The sequence below is a fragment of the Podarcis pityusensis genome (genome assembly GCF_964106645.2).
Source record: "Podarcis pityusensis genome assembly, chromosome: 9".
NCBI lineage: Eukaryota > Metazoa > Chordata > Lepidosauria > Squamata > Lacertidae > Podarcis > Podarcis pityusensis.
This window is the reverse complement of record NC_138034.1, coordinates 33289431-33313248: the sequence shown is the minus strand read 5'-3', so window position 1 is coordinate 33313248 and position 23818 is coordinate 33289431. Positions and strand designations below refer to the sequence as shown.

Genomic DNA, 23818 nt, shown 5'->3' with positions numbered 1-23818 from the left:
CAACTTCCATTTTCCTGATTTAAACCCTTCTACCAGAAGCTATTATTCGCCCATATGGGGGGAAAGGTTCCCTTTCAGTGTGAATAGCAGCTCTGGGTGTATTTATACAGAGCAAATAGCTCAGATAGAAGGCTTGAATCCCTCTACCCAGCTAACATGGCGTCAATAAAATCCTCCCAAGACCTTCAAACTTCAGAATAACCCACAGAAAATCCTAATCATAGATCCCCTGCATTGCAATCCAGTTTGACACTGAGTGACAGCTTCAAAGTCCGGAGTCTGCGAAAGTTTTAATAGGAAAAAATATACTAGGAAACCGAATCTAGAGGATCATTGGATATATAAGAAGAAATATTAACATATGATAGACTGCAGTGAGTTCAGAGCAGAGTAAACACAGAATTCTACTTCACCCCCCCAAAAAAGAAACTTTTATAAATAAATGAAGTATTATAAGTTTAATTCTTTAAAATAGCAACAACAGCAACATCTTATTAATTAGTTTGTTTAATTCCAAGCTGAAAGACATTGTTTAACTGCTAAAGTTCCAGTGTTCCAGTGATGTTTGTTCTTTGTATGATCAGTTTTGTATAATTGGTTTTGTTCCACTCTGAAAATGAATTCATTTTATTATCCTATATGACTGTATATTGGCAGAGGAGGTGGGATTGTAGAATAGCGATGATCATGTTACTATAAACAGATGAAAAGTTATAATGAAACTGCCCTTGAGCAGATTGATGTTTGAAGAATCACTCAGTCACTCATTTTTGGTGCCATCCTGGTACATTTTTTCCTACAGACAAGAGAGCTGCCTGCAAGGAGAAATTTTTTGTTTTTGAATCATGCAAGGACTTGATAGAGGTTGCCCCTTCAGGCCAAGTACGTATAATTCACAGACTGGCCTCTGAGGGTCTCAGAGGTATGACCTTATGTCTTGTGAATGGTTAAAATCTAACATATTGCTGAGAATGGATCTTTCCCTTTTATAATTACTGACAGAGAGAAATACACAAAGGATCCATTCAAAACTGGGAGACAGAGTTCCATCTTTTGAGCACAACAAATGGTTTGCATTTAGTCAGCAAAACATTTGTTTCTCTAACTAATCACTAATTTTTTTCCCCCTTCTAAGATTTTCAATTTGGAATGCACATGATGGAAAATCTACACTGGCTTATGTAAAATGTAGATAAGACTTTTGCTGCACCATTCACTAACCATGCCAAACTATTGTATTCTGCTGAAGTTTCACTTTCTGTCCTGTGATCATTATACAACACCGCTAGAGAGGGAACAAAAGATTTGTTTAAATAAAGCAGATATACCTTGAGCAAAACAGCTTTTGACTGAATATACACAAACATGACTTTTCCATTTCAGGTATTTTGATTGAACAGAGAGGGCTTTGATAGCCTCTGAGAAATTAGAGCTCTTTATTCATGGACTTGCTATTTGTAATAAGTACTTTTGAGCTCACTTTCTATACATTTGACTGGTTTGTTAGACAACTGCTTGTTAAGGAGAAGAAATGCTAGGCAGGTCACCATTCCCTGGTCAGTTCTCTGCTTGCCTTTCCCATTACCTTTTGCAGGAGAAAGTTTGTCAGAGGTTTGCTTTCTAAAGAGATAAAAAGCAAGCTTTCTCACACTAAATAGGTATATCTGTATTGTTGCTCTAGGGTCTAGGATGAACTTCAACAGCCTAGGTTGGAATCTTTCCACCAATTAATGCTCATTTGTTTTGGCTGGAGTCCAAAGTCTGCATGTAGTGTTTTTTTGCATGCATCACAGCCTTCTAGGCTTCCTTGGGTATACACAGGGGCTCTTCGGATGCTGGCTTTCCTGATCCTTGCACGATCACAAATGTAAATGGCACATTTCTATTTAATTAAATTGCAGTCTAGCATTTAGATTAGTTAACATTTTCAGAACCCCGCAAGTCAGTAGCCTGCTGGCAGACCACATTTGTATTGGGCCAGCAGAAACTTCGCATAGAACTTGGTCCCTTTTCTTTGTTTTGTTGTAGGGTGACACAAAGCTTGTGTCGTTAGCTTATAGAAGGGACTCTCGCCAGGAAGTGAGAATCCTGTGATGTTTCTACAAAGGCTTCCCCACATGGTGAAACAGAGAGAGAGAGAGAGAAAATACCTGCAGGAAAAGGAGTACTAGAGAGAGTTATTTCCAATAACTGATGATGTGTGAAATCCCTCCAAGCTTCTTGAAGAGGAGTCTGTGTGGGTCATACATTTCAGCATGTAGGATGTTGGAGTGCTGGACAATACAGCTATTTTGTTCCTCTGGATTACTGTATGCAAGTTTCAGTTAAAGAAGAGGGACAAAGAACACAGGGGAAATAAAAAGCTGTTGCCAGAAACTGATGGTAAAAGGCAGCTTGCGCATGTGCACTGATTTTGGCTGTACCAACTATGACGTAAAATAACTGCATGCTGGTCTTGTTCAGACAATAACACTTCCTTTACTGTGTCCTAATGGATGGGAGGGCTTGCCTCCCTAAATCTGCATTTCTGTAACAGCATTGTAGTGCTGTATCCAGCCCCTATTAGCCATACTTCCCCAGGGAGAGTCCTAAAATGCAATTAACACACACACACACTTTTCAATACGTAGCTTAATAACCAGTCACAGTCACTGCAATCCTATGCATAGTTTCCTTAGGTGTAAGCTCAGTTGAACTCAGTGGGGCTCACTTCACACTGTATAGGTTTAATTTCAGAAGTGGCTCAGCCAGTGGCATTCAGTTGCAAAGCTACCTTCTTGGCAGGTATGTTCCTGCCGCTTGTTGGAATGGAGAGGGGGTGAGGCTGCAGGGAGTCAGGGCTGCGTGGGCACACATTGGCAGCAGTGCCAGAATGGCTTTCCCAGTGTGACCTCACAGTCCTGAGCTCCCTGCCACCTCTCCCTCTTGGTACGTAGCTGCGATGACGCTGCCCAGAAGTTATCATTGCGTCTCTGCCCCACCAGCTGAGCTGCTTTTGTTCCACCTGTAAAACACATCGAACTTTAACAAAATACCTTCGGCCAGCTGAAACGCAGCCCTTTCACTTTTAACCAGAAATACCAGCCATATCTCAAATAAGTGTCACAATTTACATGGCTGGCATGAAGTAGGAGCCCCATCCGAGTAAAAAGAAAGAGATACCCCCCCTCAGCTTGATGAGCTTCTTCATTCTCTGTGTGAATCTGTTCCTCTATACTAATCTGCAGCTAACGAACTTGAAAGCCTTGTTATCGCCGCATGGCAAGGAAGGCCTGCTGGTAACTTTATCACTCCAGTAGAATACATTGTCATTCCTGCTCTGAGAAAAGTCCTGGAGCTCTGCTTCTTTTCATTCTGCCTCCACTGTGCCACTGTCCTCCAGTCTCTGATATAACCATCAACAACTCTGATTATTTTAGCTTTGCTGAAAAGAGAGGGCCTTACAAACATCTAGTGTGGTGTGTCATTTTGAATATGTTTCAGAAATAAGTCTTGCCAGTTTTGATTTAATGGATCAGCCCCACCTAAAATAATAACAGCTGAATGGGGGCAGCAGATGCCTCTGTGTTGCTGGAATGACTGCCTGTTAATCTAGTTTGGCTTTTCTCCTTGCAAATGAATTTTTATGCTGTTTAGTTCAGCTCACATTACCCCCACCCCCACCCCGCTTTACGCCTAACACACTAAAAGCTTTTTTAGAGGATTACTACTCAGCAAACAGGGTACTACTGCCTGCCATGTTGCAGATTTTCCTGCAATACATAACATCTATTTCTTTCATGTACTGTTTAAATATGTTTTGCTTTTTAAGGTGTTATGCCATGTCCAGATTCATTGCGATCAAAGCGCCTTTGTCACTGTCTCGAGAGGGAAAAACTGTAATAAATCACAATGTATTATTAAGAAGTACCAGCATGTGCTGAGCTTGGAATCTTGTTCAGCCTAATTTTATTTCGTCTCACTTTTGGTACTGCTGCCAAAATGCCACTGGTATAAATCCAATACTTTTGTTTTTGTTTTGTTTTGTTGTGTGCATCTAAATAGTACTGATTAGAACAGCACGTGTCGTGACCCATGAAGCCAAATGCAGCCCTTCAGAGGATTAATCAGCAATGTTTTTGCTTTCTGTTTGGGACTGTAAAGCAAGGGGAGGTTTTGTCGAACACCCAGCATAAACTCAGATGCTGCCACACCTGCTGGTGAAACATTATTGGAACAAAGAAAATTAGTTATAATTTAAAATTATAGACATGGGCCCATTTTCCCCTCAGAGAGTCTTTTCTCTTCTGTGCCACCCCTCCCCCCCCACAAAAATGGGTGGGGTCAGGATGAAATGAGAAAAATAAAATAGAGCATGGGGATCAGGAATAAGAAATTCTAGATGCTCACAGAGCAGGGTGTTTACTGAGATGGCACCATCTTCTCCCAAATGCCTCACTTGGATGTACAGTGGTACCTCAGTTTACAAACTTAATCTGTTCTGAAAGTCTGTTCTTAAACCAAAACCATTCTTAAACCAAGGCGTGCTTTCCCTAATGAGGCCTCCCGCCTCCGGTACCCTTCCACGTTTTGGATTCCGTTCTTAGACTGAGGTAAAGTTTGCAAACCAAGACACTACTTCCGGTTTTGCAGAGTTCGTAAACTGAATTGTTCTTAAACAGGACTGTTCTTAAACCAAGGTACCACTGTAGTGTCATTCAAAAGGCATTGTGGTGGAAATTACGGTGACCTTCATTGACGCCTCTCTTCTTGGTAAAGCCATAGTCCCTTGTTTATTTCTAGAATTTATTTTGCTTCCCCTCAGGATGAGGGGAATTTCCCAATACCTCCCCAGTTTTGTGGCCTGAAGGTGGAGCTGTAAGAGTGGGGAGGCATTTTGGGCTTTGCACAAAAAATTAAATATGGGCAGTGGTTTGTTGGCCTGGGTGTTAATGATTTGCTTGAGAATGGCCATTGCACTAGGTTGCAGGTTGAGCAATGAATGGGCATACAAAGGAGGATAAAACAAGTGCCTTGGTTTTTCCCTTTTCTGGACTTAAACGTAACTAAACCGTTGTATACCTTATTCTGGAAACTGGAGGAAGATATTCCACTCACAACGAATGTCCTGTGTATCTTGTAGATAAGGATGAATGTTCTAAAGACAATGGTGGCTGCCAGCATGAATGCATCAACACTGTAGGAAGCTATGTATGTCAATGTCGCAATGGATTTGTGCTACATGAAAACAAACACGACTGCAAGGAAGGTAAGAAACAGTAGTATGAAAGAGCTGCTTACTTTGAAAGCTTTGCCAGGTGTAGCCTGCATTCAGACATGGGGTTTATTGTGTTACTTTTACTAGTAATAATACTCATGCTTCCTGTCTCAATTAATAAGGACCTTTTACAGTGCATTATGAAATTGTGGCTTTTTGATAGATAAACTGCCACATTGCGCTAAATTTTAACATGGCAAAAAAGAACTGTATACTGGGATTACCACCCCAAATTTTGCCATGTGAGATTACAGCACAAACCTCCCATGGTTTTTGGGGTGTTGCAAACAATTCCCCCCCCCCCAAAAAAAAACATAACACAGAAATACGCTCTAAATTTCCAATAGTTTCCACCAGATTTCCAGAAGCTGCTTTTACACGCTGTGAAAGATCACATAAAATGTGGCTGATATCTCTTAAGGAAACATCAGGAAAACAAGTTCTGCCTGAACGCTGCCCAAGCCATTTGGGCATTGGTATCTGTTGCAAGGCGCATTATGAAAAGTTCTGTATAATTTGTAGTGGACACTGCCAGAAACGCAAAGCCAAACGCTAAACTACAAATATTGATTATTATCTGTTAGACTAAATAATTAGTTTGTAAGTGGTGATGGTGGTGACCATGAAATTAGGAGGATTACTAGCCCTGGATTCACTTCCAGACAATTTTGCCATTGCCATGAAATGATGCTTTTCTGTTTACATGGTATACATGTTCATTCAGACTCACTCAGTCTTTCTGTCAATTATTGATGCAGCCGAGTGTGAACAAAAGATCCATAGTCCCAATGGAATTATCACGAGCCCTAACTGGCCTGACAAATATCCGAGCAGAAAGGAATGCACGTGGGAAATCAGCGCTACTCCTGGTCACAGAATCAAAATAGTAAGTAGCTTCCATATTATGAGCAAAAGCCCTTTGCAGTTCACCTGCAGATGATCGCAATGTTGTTTTAAGATTAAGATGAGTCATGGTTGAAGGCAGATGGTTAAATATACATGGCCAGGTTGAAAAGTTTCCTTCACACCATGATGGGGAACCTGTGGACCTTGGGATCTTGCTGGGATCCAACTTCTATCAATCACAGACAACACACTACCACAACTGATTGTTGACTCTGAGCCTGCTAGCTCTGGAGTCTGTACTCTGAATAGTGGCACCAGGGACCTAGAAGGGGCAGGGCTTGTCAGTCCAACCCCTGCACAGTCTCATCAGGGCTGGCCTTAAGGCAATTGGAGCAACTGGGCCAAATTGGGCTGCACAGGCCGCTCCTAAGGGGCCCCACACACCAGGGCAATCTAGATGGGTTTTATTTATATCTCTAAGATTCTGCAGACTTTGGCTGTGAACTGGGGCCCCACGAAACATTTCAAGTTGGGCCCCAGAATTTCAAATTGGGCCCCACTGGCTGGCCCTGAGTCTTATAGTTGCTGGGCCCAAGTTGTCCTGCCCTCGCATGAAGTCTTGGGTTTGCAATTTTGGGAAAGGGGAGACTGCCTGCTGCGGGGCAGGTGGGCTGGGGAGGCCCCCTAGATTTAGAGGCCCTAGGCTTCAGCCTTCTTAGCCTATACATAAATCCGTCACTGACTACCAATACTTTAGAATGATGAGAGTTATGATTGTGAAGGATCCCCATTATGGTCTCCTTTAGAAAGAGTGTGAAAGTTTTGTTATACCAAGGTCATGGATATGATTCCTATATGGGCCACCTGGATGTTCCTGCGTTGCAGGGGTTAGGACTGGATTACCCTCAGAGTCCCTTCCAACTCTGATTCTATGAAACATTTTTTTTAGGGGTTATTTTCTACAAGTACTATTCTCATGTACTGCATGTGTAATTTAGACAAGAGAAGATCATCTTCTCATTACCATTCAGATGAGCGAATCCTTAAGCACAGTGCAATACAGCACCTTTTAGATTAAAATGCAACCTAGCTCTCAGTTTGGATTGAACTTCTGTTTTTAACCAGCTTCTTGTGGAGCTTTTCTGTATCCACGAGAGGCCAAATAGCACAATACTTGGTCATATGAGAATAGTCTGGTTGAAGAAAATTTATGAGTAGCAACTGGGATAGTTGTACAGCTGTTTTATGGTGCATCTGCAGTTTCCTTCTATTACAGATGCCTAATCTTCCTAAAAAATAAAAGCCAGGAAAGTATCGGTGTTTCAGTTTGCAGAGCTTTGTGATTATTCTGACTGTTTTCTCTCCACTGCCAAAACATCGGCACTGGAGCTACATGAAGTTCCTCAAGGCCAGCTGTTAACATAAACTGGCATCACATTGTACTTTGGATGGCTTCCACTGGGGATTCAGTAGATTAAAGCCGCTTTATTGTCCCAGACACAACTTGACAGCAGTTCTGTTTGCTCTCCACTTGACTTTTGTTTGGTTTCGTCGCTTTTAAAATATGGCCTCTGAATATATTGCCTTGCTGTACTGGAAGGTTCCTCAGATGCTCCTGCTCCCTGCCTGATGGGACTGGGGCAGGAGGGAGGAAAGCAAGGAAAAAGATGTGGGAAAGCCCATGCCAGGCATGTGTCAGAACAGCGTGAAAGGGAACCTTCTTTCTTTTTAAAACTGATGTGAAATCGCCTTTTCATATATAGTTTTCAGGTTGCAACCCTAAACACTCTTAGAGTAAGCCCCATTGGCCACAGTGGGGCTTACATCTAAGTAAACATGTACAGGATTGTCCTGAATGAGTCTCTTTTTTAACATTTAATTTAGTACACAAGGTTGTTGTTTTTAAAAAACAGACTAACTTCTGCTGTGATGGTACAATTGCATTCAATGAGAACCTTCTGACAACGGAAGACTTTTGATCTGGTGGAGGAATCCCTTTGGCAATCCAGGAAAGGAGACATTTTGTGTAGATTCCGTACTGGCTTTTCAGCTCCCTGTACCCCCACCCATCTGCTCCAGATGGTTGAGGGACTCTCTGGAAGGAGAAATGGGCAAAAATGGTTCCTTCCTATCCTTTTAGGAAAGGCTACCACAACCACAGGAGAGTCTGGATCCACCCCACTTTCTTTGCTAGTTCATTATTACACTACTTATAAAAGTTGCATGCCATTAAAAATCCTAAATGCCCAGAGTAGCAAAACTATAGCATGGACCTGGCCTCAGGTTCACATTCAGAACACACCTGACGTAAAGGATCAATACTTTGTTAAACTTTTCAGGTTTTTAATGAGTTTGAAATTGAGCAACATCAAGAATGTGCCTACGACCATTTGGAAGTTTTTGATGGGGAAACGGAGAAGTCACCAATTCTTGGACGTTTGTGTGGAAGCAAGATACCAGATCCCCTTGTCGCTACTGGAAATAAGATGTTCCTTAGGTTTGTCTCTGATGCATCAGTACAGAGAAAAGGCTTCCAAGCTACTCACACTACAGGTATGAAAATAATTCCCACTACTTTTGTTTCTAAATGTTTAAAACTGTTTGGGGCCAAATTTTAATCTGGGCTGCGTTTCCATTAAGCAAAAAGGGGAGCAAATATTAGTTATATGTTCCTAATACAACGTTATTGCCTGTGCTTCTAATGTCCTCTGTCTTTTTATTATCGATGGAACAAAAACTGGTAGTGTTGACCATCTTGTTGAAGCCAATGTGCTTTTTAATGAAGATGAAATATGGGGCTTCAACACTGGAAGCACATTGCATCCTTCAGACACTCAAAATTCTGTTAGAAAAAGCAGCTGCCAACATACTGATGTCTGTTATTTTTTCCAGGTCAAATATTATTTCTAGTTCCTTGTTATTTCAATTCCTTGGTTTATACTGGCCCCTAGCGGTGGTTCTAATATCATTCTTACCACCATCATGATTCAAAAACACGGTGGGAAATTATGTGTGGTTCCTTTTAAAACAAGATCGAAAGAAGTGTATATTTGTTTTTCTTCTTCCTTACTTTGCACAGAGTGTGGTGGTCGTCTGAAAGCTGAGAACAAAGCAAGAGATCTCTACTCTCATGCTCAGTTTGGTGACAACAACTATCCAGTTCAAGCAGATTGTGAATGGCTAATAGTATCAGACCGTGGTTACCGAATAGAGTTAACTTTTCAGACTTTTGAGGTGGAGGAAGAAGCAGACTGTGGTTATGACTACCTAGAGCTCTTTGACGGTCATGATACAACTTCTCTGAGGCTTGGTCGGTTTTGTGGATCAGGGGTATGTAATTTTGAAGATATTCCAATGATTAAGACTCTTCCAAATATGAATAAATAATATGACTATCTATGGATGTGAAATATAGACGTTAATGCCCAAACAACTTTTTGTTGTCTTTATACAGAAATAGAAACACACCTCTATACAGCTTATCACAACCTGCTTTTTTAAAAAAACTTCTCTGAGTTTAAAAGCAGGTTGTGGTGCAGTGATAGGGTTCCCTATTTGATTAAAAAAAAGAAGTATCAAAACCCCACTGCTTCTGCTTAGCAAAGTGTATGTAAAGGTGTATGTATTGTACTTCTGCCAGTGTTTTGGCCTTTATAACCTACATGTTCATTGAAGTTAACAAAATTAAGTAATACCTGTTTTGACAAGGCTGCTTTTATTCTTCAAGGTGAGAAAAGTCAAACAGTAAGCAAAGGAGCTATACATACATAGAAAACCCAGAATTTTAGGAATTCATTCTGCTTTCATCACTGAATGCTAAAAGCAAGACATGATGTAAAATCCAATTTTGTGTTTCCTTTGTGAAAGCCATCTAGTTCATGTAATATTTAATCAATACGAAATTCATTATATTTCCCTGAACTTGCTTTTAAAGTACTTTTTCTGAGAGACGAAACTAAACAATTTCAGAAGGTTCTGTGCATGGGTTTTCCACATTAAGAGAAACTTAGGAGGAATTTTTCAATGTGAATTAGTTTATTTCAAGTAGAGAACTCTTCCAAGGGGGAACTAAACTCTTCAAATAAAGTTTTAGTTGGGTGTAATGGAAAGGAGAGTGTAGTATGTGCCTTATGGGTAGCACAACATAGTGGTGGGCACCTGAAGTTTGAAACTGTAGTTATCTCTCAGCATGGTCCTCAGACAAGATGGAGCAAATATCAGTATCAGAGTTTGGAGTGCACAGTATACAGACACTGATGTAAGGGGGTGGGGAATTGCTGAAGCAAGTGATGACAGTAATTGGGGCCATCCACAAACACTATTTCATAGGATGCTTAAAAGCTAAGGACTGCAAATCTTTGGCGAAAGATTGTGATATATTAAAGGAAGGGAATTAAATTTAAAGGAAGTACGTTGAATGAAAATCTGCTAAGGGGAAGGATTTTCTGTACTGCATCAGTAGCTAGACAGATTTTGTCATGAAGACAAAAAATAGACACAAACTACATAGATTTCCATGATTTTTTGTTCACTTTTTTAATAGCTCAAAGCTGTCTTTCAGACAAAGTATGCTAAGCAGAGAGTGTCTGCTTAATTCTTTTCCCTCTTTCCCCCTTTCAGCTCAAAGTTGCCCTTCCCAAGTTGCCACAAAGAGGAGAGCAATTCTGAGCTGAAAATGACAGGTGTAAGGGTACAGCAGCCACACACCCATACTGTTCCAATCATATGTAGCCTGGTTCCAGGCTGCTTTAGTTTTAAGCAGCAGCAACAACAACAACAACAACACAGATGAAAGAATTCTAAAGCTCTGCTTGGTGTGTAGTTTGAGCTTCAGAAGCAAGCATGCTCTCAAAGCACTACTCCATTCAGTGTTGATAGCAGAACAAACATCAGCAGACTGTGGCCTCGTCTAGAGAAAGGAAGACCACACTGTTAATTGTTGCAACAAGCTTAACTGTGTTCATGCTAACCTTGGCAACCCCCTTTTTTTCCTCTTTCCCTGCAGCCGCAAGAAGAGATTTATTCGGCAGGTGATTCTATTTTACTTCATTTTCACACGGATGATACAATCAACAAGAAAGGATTCCATATACGATACAAAAGCATAAAACATCAAGACAGTGTTCACACCAAAAAATAACAGAAGATCCCTTAGGCCACAAAATGAGACAGAAAGAGTGACTGTTGCGGAGAGAGGGGGGGGATGGGTTTTGTTTTGTGTTGTTTTTTTTAATAAAAAGACTGACATTCTTAGTAAACAAACATTTTTACACCATGCGTCCAAACTGAAGGAAACATCTCACTGCTAAATATATTCCTATTCTAGAGGAACAGACATTATAGCGATGACGTGTGGTCTCAGGCGTGGCTGTCTCTACAAAGCCAGCGGAGGGGCGCTGCATGCTTCCAGGGAGACTATAAGAGCTTTTTGCTCACAGCTTGACAAATGTCATAGTTGCCTGCATACTCAACCAGTTAAGATCCAGGGAAAGTGACCCTGCAGACTCTTGACAAGTGACTGCTGTCCAGGAGGGGGGGATGGGAAATGCCTACCTTCTGCAGGTCATGCACTCAACAAATGCTGTCCTTATATTTTTCTTACTTTAATTGCTTTGGTGATATATCCAAGATACAGTGAATGCAAAGAAAAGTCAGGGGAAAAAGGGGAGGGGGATCTTCTGAGATTATTATGCACTCGTAATTCATCTGTCCCACCAACGCATTAATGTCATGAAAACTGGAAAACTACATCTGCGAAATCGTTGAAACTTTAGAGAGTTGATCATAGCAACATATTGGAATGTCTGAAGTGTTATACATTCATTATCATTATGGGAACATCCAGACTTTGGACGTTGTCATTTACTGAGAACATTGAGTTTATTATTGCTGAAGGACTCCATACCTGCTGACCTCTTAAATTTTACACTAAGTACTCATGAGAACGAGTCTTTTACAAGCCTGCTGTGGACCTTTATTCAATAAACAACAGAAGTAACCAGGGCCAGGATAATCCGAAACACCAGTTAATGGATTTTGTTTCAGTCATAATGAGCTGCTGCTCAGCATTTCCTTGAAAATGTTTGTGAATGGTTTCATTTCATTTTTTAATTTTAAACCAGTCAAAAATGAATATTAAAAAGTTGGTTTCCAAAAACTTATTTCTCAGCAATTGGGGACAAAAGGGGTGGGTGGGTGTTTTCTGGAAATAAGACTTTTGTGATGGCAAAGATAATTTCTATGGTGCTATTCCATGAACATATTATATATATAAAAAATAACCACAACGCAAGATGTTTTAGATCTTTTGAGCCAACAATCTGCAGATCATGAATGTCTCACTATGCCTGGCTGCATCTTAAGAAGAACAGACTTTCTAAGCATGTGAAAAAGATAATTGCAATGGCAGCACTAGCCCTGTGGAACAACTACTACTATTGCCTTAGAATTCTTGCACATGATCATACAGATCTTTCTGTAGATACATCCGATTTGATAAAGAACTTGACAATTTGAACATTTCACGTGTGTGTTCACAAAAGTGATCCACGAGCAAATTCCCATCTGCAGAGCAAGATCATCAGTTGTAAATACAGTGGACTTCCTATTGATGTAGAAATAAGTACTTTTAGGAGAAACTATTGTATGTGCTTTAGGCCATACATGGCTTTAGTCACAATGTATATGCATCATGTAAGTATGTATGAATGAGTGCTTTAAAAAGAGTGAAATGTGTTGTGTACGGATGGACAGGTAAATTGTATTTCATGTGCCAAGTTCTACCAGAATTCGGATTGACTGTAGCAACTTCCTTTAAAGGTTTCATAAGCAGGACTTCAATAAAGAATCCAAGAGCTAATGAAATGTTACGTTTCATTTAAAAGAACTATTTTGGTATTATTTGATGCTGGTTGCTACACCACTTAGTTTTTGTTTCCTTACCACAATCATACACTGGCATTAATAAATGTGTTGTTGTTGTTGTTTTTTTAAAAAAATAATATTAAAATAAAACTAAGCATGTGCAGGTCTCATTGTTTGTATGTTGTTTCTGTATCACTCCTTTCATCCTCCAAATGACATAAATGTCAAGGGTGCCTCCTAGCCAAGGGAATGCACACGACAGAGAGTTTATCATCAAAGATAACACTTACAGTCACTTCTACAGCTCTGGATATCTGTGCACACCAGTCTAGCACCTAGGCAGCTGTTCCCAGGTCTGCGTTCTATAGAGCCATTGCAGCAAGCGAAGACCACTCCCTTTCCGCCCATTTACGAACATTTCTCCAACGGGCTGTGCACCTTTGTGGAAGCTTCCTCTGCTCATCCCTTTGCAATCCCCTCCTGGTTCTGGGAGACAGTGGTGCAGGTTGTCTGGTTGGAAAAGACCTGTGGCAGGGCCTTCTTGGTGGTGGTTCCCTGATTGTGGAATGTCCTCCTGAGTTAGGTGCCTTAGTTTCCCTATTAACCTTTAGGAGAAATTTAATTAACATTCTTGTTTACCTAGGCATTTGATGGCCAAATGTCCTCTGGAAACTCTGAGAGTTATTGTTTTTAGGAGCTTTTGACTGTTTTTAGAAGGTTGCTTTAATTAGTATGTGCAGTTCCTTTTCTCTTTATTCATATGAATGGAATGCATCAGTAGCTATCAGGTATAAGGGTAGTTGAACTTAACATCAAAAATGTTCTGAGCAGGCTGTGAACAGGCTTTTTACCATGTCAATTATGCCAAGAGTCTACAAATTACCCTTCGCTCCATCTTGACACAGGTTGTGTTTTGTCATGACCCACTTAAGTAAAATTTAACACGAAACCTATTTCTCATTTTTGATGGCACTCTTTCCCCATTAGAAATAACTTTGAGTAATATGACACCTTCTCTACAGTTGCACTTAATCCTCCAAAGGGCAGTGATGGCTGGAGGCAAAGGGATTTACTATAAAAAAAGACGCTCAACCGCAACACATTACCGACAAGTTATATTGGGCTTTGCTGCTTCTCTTGTACTTAGAATTTTTAAATTTATTCTTAGTTCCAAATGTTTTTTGTTGTTTGAACAATGCCCCTGCCTTTGTCTCCAGTGGGAGGGAAGCGGGAAGTGAATTATTCCAGTTCCAGGGCTGGCAGATGTATTCCCCTATTTGGGGGGGGGGGGGTTGGCGTGTCAAGGGATTGAGGAAACTATGGCTCCTTCAGGTCCATGCCTTCCCCTGCTCTGACCTTGTCAACCTTTAGTGGTGTCAGAAGTCCAAAGTTGGTGAGACAGGGTGATTCGTTGAGGATCCAAACATGGACCACTCCACCCTTGTGTTAGATTCAAATTCATGACCTAGAATATGAACATACAGTCGCTGAACTACATTTTGTTAAAACCTATGCTTAATTCTCATCCTCAAAAATGTTTATTATTTTGCTTATTAGGTAAAGGTACCCCTGCCCATACAGGCCAGCCGTGTCCGACTCTAGGGTTGTGCGCCCACCTCACGTAAGAGGCCGGGGGCCAGCGCTGTCCGGAGACACTTCTGGGTCACGTGGCCAGCGTGACGAAGCTGCTCTGGTGAGCCAGCACCAGCGCAGCACACGGAAACGCCGTTTACCTTCCCGCTATAAAGCGGTACCTATTTATCTACTTGCACTTAAGGGTGCTTTCGAACTGCTAGGTGGGCAGGAGCTGGGACCGAACGACGGGAGCTCACCCCGCTGCGGGGATTCGAACCGCCGACCATGCGATCGGCAAGCCCTAGGCACTGAGGTTTTACCCACAGCGCCACCCGCGTCCCTTATTTTGCTTATTAAATGTTGGTTATATTGTAAGCTCTGTAATGCATTAAAAGAGATAGTGTGGAGTTGTAAGAAACTCATGTTAACATTCCATGAAGTGACTGGTTTAATTAATCAACCAGCATATTTTGGATATACACTGAGAAATCTAAAAGTACTTCATGCATTTTGTTCTAGTTAACCATGATCAGAACATCAGTTAAGGAATTCAGTAGCACTGACATAAAGAGGGGCTGATAGTGGATGGTACTCAGAATTCAGGCAACACCTAAAGGCACCTCATCTTAACCAGAAATGCAGTCCACTTCATCATTTGGTGTCTGTTGCCTAAGACTTAGCTGCAATTCTGCACCAATTGAAAAATGGCCCATGATCTTCAGGCTGGTTTTGAATTATAGAAAGGAAATATAATTTTGAGGTCATGCTTAATCTCTTCTTTCTTCATTGGTGCTTTAACAAATATTCACCACTATTTGAAACAGTATGCTGGGGAGAGGGAAATGAAAGAACTCTCCACATGTGATGGTCCAGCCTAAAATAGGAGATAAAGTGTTCTTTAGGAATCCAGTCTTGAGTGTCTTTTTGAAAGAGATTAAAATATCACAAACCCGACATGAAAGTTTACATTTATTATTAGTTTTAGAACAATAAATTATAGGCACCTCTGAACAAGAAAGTTCTCATTGTCTAGCAAAATGGTTTACAAGGATCTGGAGAGTATTAAAAGTGGGGGGAAATGTAAGGATGTTAAGAAATATCTACTTGGAATGGCTGACATCTCCAAAGTATGGAGCAAAATCAGACATGGTCAAATCATGCCAAAATGGACAAATAAATCTGTTTCTTCAATTTGTGGCTGTAGACCACAGAGCATTCTCCCTCGCTCGCTCTCCTCCCCTTTCCAGATGTAAGACTCTTTCGAAACACTGCATCTGTGGTTTTAGGGTTGTTGTTGTTGTTTAACCCAGACCTTTTTTCAGCACTGATATTCCACAGTCATTACCTGTGTTATAAAAGTTTGATTATGTATTTTCAAGACTATATAAAGGTTTTGGGATGCTTCATAACATACATACAGCATCTTTCATTTAAACTGATATGGTACAGCTGACTTCGATGGAGCAAAGGTGTAACACTAACCATACTGACTTAAAAATAATTTATGTTGGAAATGACTTATAGTCATGCTTACAGGTTCTGGTACTAATATGCTCAACTGCAGCTGTTCTGAGTCAAGTGATTTTTAATTTATTTTTTAAGCTGGGCAAGTGCCAGGATTCAAACCCTTTGCATATGCTGAACATGGGGTTTGTGTGACCTAAAGGGCAAATTCGGGGCATGCTATGAGGGAACTGCAGGGGAATCAATGAGATCAGGAAGAAGAAGAAGAAGAAGAAGAAGAAGAAGAAGAAGAAGAAGAAGAAAGCTTTTAATAGTGAAAGGTCAGTGTTTTGTGTGATACTGCTTGATTCCTGTAAATGTTTCCAGGTAAGACCTGCTGCTCCTTGTGACAGATTGATGTTGCCTCTGTCTTTACCATTTTCTTCCTCACAGCTTGATAGGAAGCAAAGAATAACACAAGGCAATTGACAACATTTTATTTAAATCCCTAAAGGAGTTTAAGTTCTCACTATCCCGTGCCACAACCAAGTGCAGATTTATGAAGCGCTTCCAGACAGGCTGCTTATTTGCACGAAATGTGGTTGCTATCACACACTTTATGTTGAGTGCAATTATCCCATTAACGTTCCTAACCATACAAAAAACAGATATGGGAAAGTGATGGGATAGTGCAGAATAACACCCACTAGTTGCATAAGCACTACATGAGCATATCAGGATGAATGCTGAATAAACAGCTGGAGTTGTATAACCTCTGCACATTTTGGGGGGAAATATTGACGTGAATGTTGAATAAACAGCTGGTCTGGAAAGTCCCCATGACACTTGGGGCACTTCTCAACTGCCTCTGTTTTGGGGTGGGATTCAGTCACATGCCAGTAAATACAGGTTGTGCAATTGAAGCCAATTTGGAGCTCTTGCAAAACAAACCCCCTTCCCCTTCCCCAAATCTGACTTTTTGTGATAAGGGGAACTGCTTTCGAAAGTGTGGAATAATGCTTGCTTGGCACAGCACCATATAACCTCCCCACAAATTTTATACAAACCAAATAAACTGAATGCTCAATAAATAGGCTATCTGAAGCAAATCTAAGTACCATGATTTCACTGAGTTTCATTTAAACACGTTTACTTGCTGGATTCTGACCCAGGAATTTGCTATTTGCATTTTCAGAAGACAATTGTTTTCTTTTACTTTTTCTTTTAAAAATATTTAATAAACTGTCTGCCCCAAAGGTAAATGTGACCTGCTTTTTTTTCTTTCTTTAGGAAATCTCATTTGCAAGAAGTATAAATGCTCTTGTCCAAATGTTAACTGTACCTTGTGAAGGATATCATTTTCTTGCTTCCTTCAGATGTGCTTTCTCATTGAAATGCCAGAGATAAACTTGCTGGAGAATTTCCCCCAGAAGGCTGCTTTTCTCTTTCTCTTACTGCTGTTTTCTATTTCCCTGTGGAGGGGAGGAAATCAGTTTTCATAGGGCCAAACAATAGGCTATACTCGGATTGTGTGTGCCTGAAGCCTGACAGGGTCTTTTCTTTTAAAATTCACATTGGGGCAGCAGGATTGACAGGATAGTAGCAGCACTAAGAACGGGCTGGGGGAAAGGAGGTGGTGTTTAGCTCTTCGCCCACGTAACACCCACTCTAAATCGCTCCCCCCTCAAGCAGCTTTCCCTTCAAAGGTTTCAAATATATACTTTTAAAACACTAATAGGGAGGGAAGTCATTGGGTGGGGGGAACTGGGGTCAGGAAAGGCTTAAATCCCTCCTGCTGTTTCTCCAATATCAATAGTACCTTCCCATGTTGTACTTAAAATCAGGAGAGTCATCAGCCTTAAATTACGCTCTTTTAACAGCCAAGGGGGGGCGGGTGGCGCTGTGGGTTAAACCACAGAGCCTAGGGCTTGGAAGGTCGGCGGTTCAAATCCCCGTGAAGGGGTGAGCTCCCGTTGCTTGGTCCCTGCTCCTGCCAACCTAGCACGTCAAAGTGCAAGCACGTCAAAGTGCAAGTAGATAAATAGGTACCGCTCCGGCGGGAAGGTAAACGGTGTTTCCATGCGCTGCTCTGGTTCGCCAGAAGCGGCTTAGTCATGCTGGCCACATGAGCTGGAAGCTGTATACCGGCTCCCTCGGCCAATAAAGCGAGGTGAGCGCCGCAACCCCAGAGTCGGCCACGACCTAATGGTCAGGGGTCCCTTTACCCTTTACCTTTAACAGCCAAGGAGTGAGAGCAGAAACGGACCTCTATACCTTGTCGCCTTATCCCAGATCTTTGACATTGAAGGTCCATGCTAGTTTACTGTCTTTATATAATTTTTCATTAAATTTTCTGTTTTACAATTAGAATATTCATTTAAACAAACTTAAAATATCAAAAACTTCCCTTTTCTTTCGATGGTTCATTTTGCATAATGTAAATCCTTGCATATTTTATATAAACAAAACCATTCGGTATTCCATTATTACATCCATCAAAACTTTTTAAAAGTTGTTTTTATTTGATTTTACAAATATAAATTTATAACAAAACCAAATACATTTCCATATAAAGAAATTTCTCTGAATCTCAAGATCTCCTCCCCATCCCCTCCATGGGTCCGAGTGTCAACGTTTTCGACAGCATATTATATCATAATCTTTTTTTTTTATCTATCCATATTATCCATAGTATTTGTTGCATTGCAAGTGAGATTAAAATCCTGCTAACATTTTCATCTGCTTACAGTGGTCTCCTAAATAAATTATAATTTTTTCCCATTCTTTCTTAAAGTTTTTGTCCTCTTGGTTCTTGACCTTTCTGGTCAGTTTTTTCCATTATGGCATAGTCCAACAGCTTGGTTTGTCGTTCCTCGCTGGTAGGGACTCTTTCTTCTTTCCATCTCTAGGCTAATAATATCCATGTGGCTGTTGTCGCATACATAAAAAGTCTTTTCTGCTCCTTTGGGATGTCGTTACCTACATCCATCAAAACTTATTTACAGTGATGAATTTATCTTAATGTTGCCAACATTTTCAATATGCTAGGTTCTGTCTATATCAGTGATGGCCAAACTTGGCCCTCCAGCTGTTTTGGGACCACAAGTCCCATCATCCCTGACAACTGGTCCTGTTAGCTAGGGATGATGGGAGTTGTAGTCCAAAAACAGCTGGAGGGCCAAGTTTGGCCATCACTGGTCTATATGCTTTGAAATAAGTAGCAAGTCAAGAGATATGTTCACGTTTCATCTACTATGTTAATTTGTGCCTAAAAACAGGTTTGCCTAAAATTGATGCTAATCACTGATTTTATCTGTAATTTTAAGATAGAGTTTATATTTTATGTAAACCATTCACAGGTTTTGATGATTAAGCAGTATATAAATCCTGCTAAATATTTTTTTTTTAAGCAAAACACACCTGACATTTAAAGAGAGAAGAGACCTGTATTATTATTTGGTTTACGGAATGGGACGATGAAAAGGATTTCTCTTCAGAAAATTTCTATTGATTACAATTTTTAAAACAAGATTTAATTCTAATCATCAAAAGCTTTAAGTGTTTTACATAAAATATACTTTAAAATTAGCAATAAAATCAGCAGATAAAACCAAGTTAGCTTAAAATCGGTACAAAGTACTTTATCAGAGGCACAGATTAATGTAGCAGGTGCAATGTGAATTTATCTCTTCACTTGCTACTTATTTCAAAGCACATACAGGAATTTTCCATGGGTCTTCAACATTAAAGGTACACTATATGCCTTCAGATTCCAAAGCAATGATCCTATGCACACTTACGTGACTGTAAGGTCTACTTAACATAATAGGATTTGGTTCTGAGTAGACATAGATAGCCTGGACTGCATGTGAACATAGTGCTCTGTTAGTAGGCTTTCGTTGCTCCTAACATGCCCAACAAATGGTCAAGGGGAGGGGGAAACTAATATTCCTCAAATTATGAAAGAATCAAAATGTTCTTGTAGTAATTGTGTAGTAATTATAAAATGAAATAGTCTCCAGTTATTATGAATTGGAGCGAAGGCTTCACCTTTAGATTGTTCTTGTGGTTACTTTTGTTTTTCTATGTAGTTTTGCGCCAGCCTCTTGCTCTGAGCTTACATAGTGAGTAGCCTTGCCTGATATATTTACCAGTCCTGATAGCACTTCATAGTCTGGTTCATACAGCTTTTGAAGTAGTTCAGAACTTTCCTTGTTGAGATAGGCCGCCTTTAATTTTGAAGAGCTCTGTCCTTAGCCTGTGTGCTTGAAAAGCTTTTAGGAAGCCATAAAACGTATGTCTCTAATCCTATAGCAGATTTGTAATTAACGGAGAGTACTTCAGCAACAGATCAGAAGAGATGCGTCTGTGCTGCCAAAACAAAACTACTCACTGCTTTCAGACTGATTCTAAGAAGATTGAATTACTTGAACACATAGTTCTAACCATTCTTTTTCATACTAGCTATCACCTGCTTCATCACTATGAATTAATGGGGGCAAATTGCCTGCAATATCCACATTTGACCCCCAACATTGTTGGATGAGTGCCAGTAAACTAAGTTTGAATCCTGTGAAGATGGAGGTTCTGTGGGTAGGCAGTTCCCATTTCCAGAAGATAAGCCATTGTCTGTTCTGGATGGGGTTACACTCCCTCTAAAGGAGCAGGTATGTAACATGGAGGTACACCTGGATACATCTTTGTCATTGGAAACCCAAGTGACCACTGTGGCCTTTTACCAGCTTTTGCCAAAGGCTGTACCTGGACTGGGGTAAACAGGTCAATGTAGTGCAAGCACTGGCAACCTCCCAACTGGAGTACTGTAATACGCTCTGTGTGGGGCTGTCCATAAGCTCCAGCTAGTGCAGAATGCAGCAGCTGAACTGTTGATGGGGGCAGATGACCAACAGCATGTGGCACCTCAGCTAAAACACTTATACTGCCTGTCCATATGCTACCAGGTTCTAGGCAATGATCTTGCTTGCATCACCAAGTGGGATGTTGTGAAGTGACGTGAGAAGAGCAACTGCTGCGTCGTTCATGGTCACAAAGCTGTTCAAACAGGCACATGGAATATTTAGGTGGTTTTTTTTGTTTAGTTGTTTAGTCGTGTCCGACTCTTCGTGACCCCATGGACCAGAGCACACCAGGCACTCCTGTCTTCCACTGCCTCCTACAGTTTGGTCAAACTCATGTTCGTAGCTTCGAGAACACTGTCCAACCACCTTGTCCTCTATCGTCCCCTTCTCCTTGTGCCCTCCATCTTTCCCAACATCAGGATCTTTTCCAGGGAGTCTTCTCTGGAATGGATAGGTTTGATCTTCTTGCAGTCCACGGGACTCTCAAGAGTCTCCTCCAGCACCATAATTCAAAAGCATCAATTCTTCGGCGATCAGCCTTCTTTATGGTCCAGCTCTCACTTCCATACATCACTACTGGGAAAACCATGGCTTTAACTATACGGACCTTTGTTGGCAAGGTGATGTCTCTGGTAAATCTCAGACCTACTTCTGAGTCTCCCACCACAAATCGAAAGTGAAGAGGCCAGGGTTAATGGGTGGTGGTGATCTCATCTGTTTTTTAAAAATCCCCATGGTGAGGCTACATCTCCAAGGAGAGTCCAAAACAAGTGGAAGGCACAAGATTAGTGAAGGCTGTATTAAAGTGTTTTCCTCCTGCCTTTATGGCAACAGACAACTATCAAGGCTGGTTACAACAATAATTGTACTATTGCAATTAAAAAACAAACCACGATAAAAATCATAAATTAACAATGAATAAAACATCAATTCTAAACCAGTACTGCTCATTTTTATCAAGTGACCCAGAATTCTGCTATTATGAAGGACTGAAGGAAATCTCTACTATCCACTTTCCCCCTATCATACATAGCGTTCTAACCTTGTCATGTCTCTCTTCAGTTATTTCCTCCTCAATTGAACAAAGCCCTAAACACTTTAGTCTTTCCAAGATGCTTAACATCCACCCACCCACACCTGACAATTTCAGTTGTTCTTCTTGGTACATTTCCCAGTACTATCATATCCTTTATGAGATGGTGCATCCGCTGTATTCCAGGCATCACTTGCAATCCGGTCTGGTGAAGAAAGATGGTCCTCCTCCATTCTATGTAGAAGAGCCAACCATACTGACACCTGAATATTTCTTCAATCCTTGTGATGGGTTACAGGGTCCTCTATTGCACCCCAAGACAGCAGCTTATTCTGGGGGGCACAGGCAGGCAGTGGGTCTCAAACAGCAGCATCCACTCTCTCATTCCTCAGCATCTGCTGCCTAATGGTGGGGACAACCCTAGAGGCACCGTAGTGTCATGGGCCAGGAGTCAGCTTCGCCTGCTGAACAGCAGCCTGAAGGGGGAGAAGGCAGAGTGACTCCACCTACAGCTGATCAGCCTTCAGGGACACAGTGGAGAAGGCACTGATGAGAATCATCTGGCTTCAGCTTTCTTAATCAGAGCTTCCAGCAGCAGTCAGATGCTGGTAACAACGCTTGTAGTTTCTGGCTCTACCTTGATGCTTCCTGCTTGTCTTGACCCCATGGCCATCGGATTCCCTGACCCCTGGGACTGTCTGACCACATGGATTGCTGTTCATCTGACCCTAGGACTGGGCCTGCTGCCTCTGCCTCTGGTCTCCCACTCCCCAGAGCTTTGCATGTTGCTGCTCAGCAAGGAGACTACGACACATAGATTTTGGTAAAGACATAATGATACCAGTAACTGCATTTTCAATCCCTAAGAATTTCCAGTGTTGAGTTTGCCTTTTCCCCACTATTGCTGTCCACTGAGTTGACTTTTCCAGTGGATGCTCCACCATGACTCCAAAGTCATCCACCTATTTAGCCTTCCTTAATGTACCGTATACTGTATGTGCAGGTGGGATCCCACTCCCTGCCTCTACATCCATCACTTCATATACAGTATTCTGTCTCTTTTGTCATTTATCTGTCCACTCCTTCAGAATAGCAATTTTCTCGGATCCTTCATCTGTTTTGGAGTTCATCATTCCTGAGTAGTATGGTTCTAGATTAGGGTAGCTGACACAATGTCCTTTCTATATAATTGGACTCCAACTCCCATCCGCCAATATGGCCAGTGGCTAGGCATTGGCTCATCCATTCTAGATATTTTATTAAATAAGAAAGAAAGAAAGAAAGAAAGAAAGAAAGAAAGGGTACTGATCCCCACAACCTAAGTGCTTATGTCATGGCTGTTTTGATTACCCTAACAGGCAGCACTGAATGATTTCCCAGTGGCCTGGTTGGCTTGATGTTTATGTACTTTTCTGCAGTGACTGGTGGAGTATGAAATGTTTGCTAAATCACTCCATAGATTCAGCAGTGGGTACGCTTGAAAGCAGTTTGAGGTGGGGTGGGGGGAACACCAGACAAATTAAGGAGCTCTAATGCATCTTGGAGTGGCATACTGAGAAGAAAAGTAGTGAGCTTTGCATCCAAACTAAGTTAATCAAACTTATTCTCGGAAGTTTCATGCAAGCTGTTAAAATGACTTCAGCTGAGGTTTCTAAACAACTGAGGCCACTCTCTGGTGAACAGGAGCAGTGAGCATCCTTAATAATGCATTCCAAATTTCATGACAAAATGAGGCCTGGTTCACATCTGTTGGTGTTAAATGCCCTGATAAGTCATCCACTTAAGAATTTTTGTGTGTTTCCTATGGAAATTTTTTGAAAGTATACTGTGAGTGTCACAACACAGACCAACAGACCAACAGTCCCTCATCCCAACAGTAGGAAATAAGGAATTCTGCTTATGCAAATTTGGAAGCACAAGAGTGAGAGAGGCACCCTACTT

The 23818-nt window shown here is 41.1% G+C and overlaps 1 protein-coding gene across 4 annotated transcripts in view; it reads left to right on the top strand.

Annotated features, from left to right (window-relative positions):
• Positions 1 to 13137, top strand: part of TLL1 (tolloid like 1) — a 123878-nt gene extending 110741 nt beyond the window's left edge. For 3 of the 4 annotated variants that reach the window (XM_081021695.1, XM_081021696.1, XM_081021697.1), the window contains 5 exons: positions 5123 to 5248; positions 6016 to 6143; positions 8443 to 8656; positions 9183 to 9433; positions 11109 to 13137. In XM_081021695.1, coding sequence (XP_080877821.1) covers positions 5123 to 5248; positions 6016 to 6143; positions 8443 to 8656; positions 9183 to 9433; positions 11109 to 11243 — 854 coding nt within the window. In that variant the 3' untranslated portion in view covers positions 11244 to 13137. Of the gene's footprint in view, positions 1 to 802; positions 923 to 5122; positions 5249 to 6015; positions 6144 to 8442; positions 8657 to 9182; positions 9434 to 11108 lie in introns of all 4 variants that reach the window. The other variant, XM_081021698.1, reaches the window with a different exon arrangement.
• The last annotated feature ends 10681 nt before the right edge of the window (positions 13138 to 23818 follow it).